Source organism: Myotis brandtii, unplaced genomic scaffold (assembly GCF_000412655.1).
Source record: "Myotis brandtii unplaced genomic scaffold, ASM41265v1 scaffold698, whole genome shotgun sequence".
Taxonomy (NCBI): Eukaryota; Metazoa; Chordata; class Mammalia; order Chiroptera; family Vespertilionidae; genus Myotis; species Myotis brandtii.
In genome coordinates, this window is record NW_005370731.1 from 724,620 (window position 1) to 726,979 (window position 2,360).

Below are 2,360 nucleotides of genomic sequence, written 5' to 3' on the forward strand. Positions count from 1 at the left end.
AGAGAGAGAGAAACATCAATGATGAGAGAGAATCATTGATCGGCTGCCTCCTGCACGCCCCCCACTGGGGATTGAGCCCAAAACCTGAGCATATGTCCTTCACTGGAATCAAACCCGGGACCCTTTAGCCCACAGGCCGATGCTCTAAACACTGAACCAAACCAGCTAGGGCTCAACACACCTTTTTTAGGGACCACAACTCAACCCCTAACAACTGCTTAGCAACTTGCTCAGCTCTAAATTATAGCTCTTATTATCTGTAGCCCTTATCCTCTCTTCTGACCTGCCCTTACTCATCCTTCAGGTCTTAGTTTACTTATTTTTAAAAATATATATTTTTTTATTGATTTCAGAGAGGAAGGGAGAGGGGAAGAGAGAGAGAAACATCAATGATGAGAGAGAATCATTGATCGGCTGCCTCCTGCACGCCCCACACCGGGGATCAAGCTCGCAACCCAGGCATGTGCCCTGACCACCAATTGAACCATGACCTCCTGGTTCATAGGTCTGACGCTCAACCACTGAGCCACGCTGGCCGCGCAGGTCTCAGTTTAGATGTCACTTCCTCTGGTAAGTGTTCAGGTGTAGTTTGAAGGTAGAACCGATGTGAGTTAGTGATATAGTGGAGATAGAACAGGGGGACAGGGAGGAATCAAGGTTTATTCCCGGGTTTCCAGCATGATTCCCGAGGAGGTGGGGGTGTCATCCGCTGAAGTGGGGAAGTCCTAGTGGGCACAGAAGTCGAATGCTGCGTCTCAGACAAGCTGATGGCAGTGGCTGGGCACCCATCGGGGCTCATGGAGTGGAAGCCACTGGCACACGCTGTGCTCCCCTCGGTCCCGTGCTTGTCACTGTGTTTACTCCCCTTGGTCTCGCCTGCCCCTTAGGCACAAACAAGCAGGACCTGACCTCCTTCAGCATGGAGCTGTCCTCCAGCGGGATCAGCGCGGACCTCCGTGGGGTGAGTGGGGCTGAGCGGTGGGCCAGGGCGGGCGTGGGCACGCAGCCGCCCCGTTCTGACCCTGCTGGTCTCCTCCCCGGGCAGAACCATGGCGTCGTGGGGGCGGTCGGCGCCAAGGACTGGGCTGGGGGCTTCCTGGACCTGCAGGCCGACCTGCGGGGCGACACCTTTGTTGGGAATGACCCGCTGACGCCGGAGGCCAGAGACGGATACCTGGGTGAGTGCCGCCCCTCACGCGGGTTCATGTGGTTTTAGGGGCCAGGGAGTCGCTCAGCCTGACTTTCAAAACACGTCAATGAAAGCAGTTAAGCGGCAGGAACGCAATCAGAGTTTAAATCCGGTGACAGCACTCTTAGCTTTTCCCTGGACAACCCCTCAGCTGGGTGTTAGTCATGCTTTTATTTTCCGTATTTTATGAGGTCTTAGAGCAGTGGTTCTCAACCTTCTGGCCCTTTACATACAGTTCCTCATGTTGTGACCCAACCATAAAATTATTTTCGTTGCTACTTCATAACTGTAATGTTGCTTCTGTTATGAATCGTAATGTAAATATCTGATATGCAGGATGGTCGTAGGTGACCCCTGTGAAAGGGTCGTTCGACCGCCAAAGGGGTCGCGACCCACAGGTTGAGAACCGCTGCTTTAGGGCCTGAAGCTTTGCCCCTCCCAGGGCCGGCTCATCCCCACAGAGAGCAGACGGCACGCCTTCTCTGTGCCAGCCAGCGACCCCTGAGCACCAGCTGCCGTTTACCTAACTTCTTACGCCATGCCAGTCTCCCCCGACCTACGCATCCCAGGGCCAGGCACTGGGCACCCAGAGAAACCCCGTAACCCAGAGCCTGCCGACATGATCACACTGTGCCGGCCTCGGTCATTCCTCCCCTCAGACGCCGCAGGGGAGGCTCCAGGCCGCACTCGCCCTCCCTCCTCCTGCCTCCTTCCTGCCCCGTGCTGCCCCTGTGGCCTGGCTGCGCCCCCCCACCGCCCCCCTTTGGGGAGCTGTGAGTCAGAAGCGTCTCTCCACGGCAGTGACCTCTGTGTAGTCACCAGTCGTTCCTCTACATGAAACCCAGGGACAGTTAGACAACCCGCGCGTTACGGGAGGACCAGCAGCACCGCCCGGCTTCCTCCTGCTGAGTTTCCCCGAGCTGCGGCGGTTGCAGCCCCCAGCTCCTCCGATGTGGAGCGCGAGGCAGCGAGTGTGGTCACTCCGCATCGCCCCGTGCCTCTCGGGCTGCAGAGGGGCCTCGCCTTAGAGCTCTTCCCATCACATTCATGTCGCCAGCCTGTCCCAAGGCGCAAACGGGCTCCCAGGGCCCCGGACAGGGCTGCTTGCAGCTCTGCCTTCCCACTGGCCGAGAACCACCTGCCTCATGCAGGACCTGGGGGGGGGGGGGGG

The 2,360-nt window shown here is 57.8% G+C and overlaps 1 protein-coding gene and 1 long non-coding RNA gene across 5 annotated transcripts in view; one reads left to right on the forward strand and one right to left on the reverse strand.

Annotated features, from left to right (window-relative positions):
* LOC106724033 overlaps positions 1 to 2,360 on the reverse strand; it is a 25,186-nt gene that overhangs the window by 21,658 nt on the left and 1,168 nt on the right. The window lies entirely within an intron of this gene.
* The window catches only part of ITGAL (integrin, alpha L (antigen CD11A (p180), lymphocyte function-associated antigen 1; alpha polypeptide)), a 46,653-nt gene that overhangs the window by 20,783 nt on the left and 23,510 nt on the right, over positions 1 to 2,360 (forward strand). For all 4 annotated transcript variants that reach the window (XM_005882034.2, XM_005882036.2, XM_014529797.1 and 1 more), the window contains exons 10-11: positions 888 to 961; positions 1,046 to 1,178. In XM_005882034.2, coding sequence (XP_005882096.1) covers positions 888 to 961; positions 1,046 to 1,178 — 207 coding nt within the window. The remainder of the gene's footprint in view (positions 1 to 887; positions 962 to 1,045; positions 1,179 to 2,360) is intronic.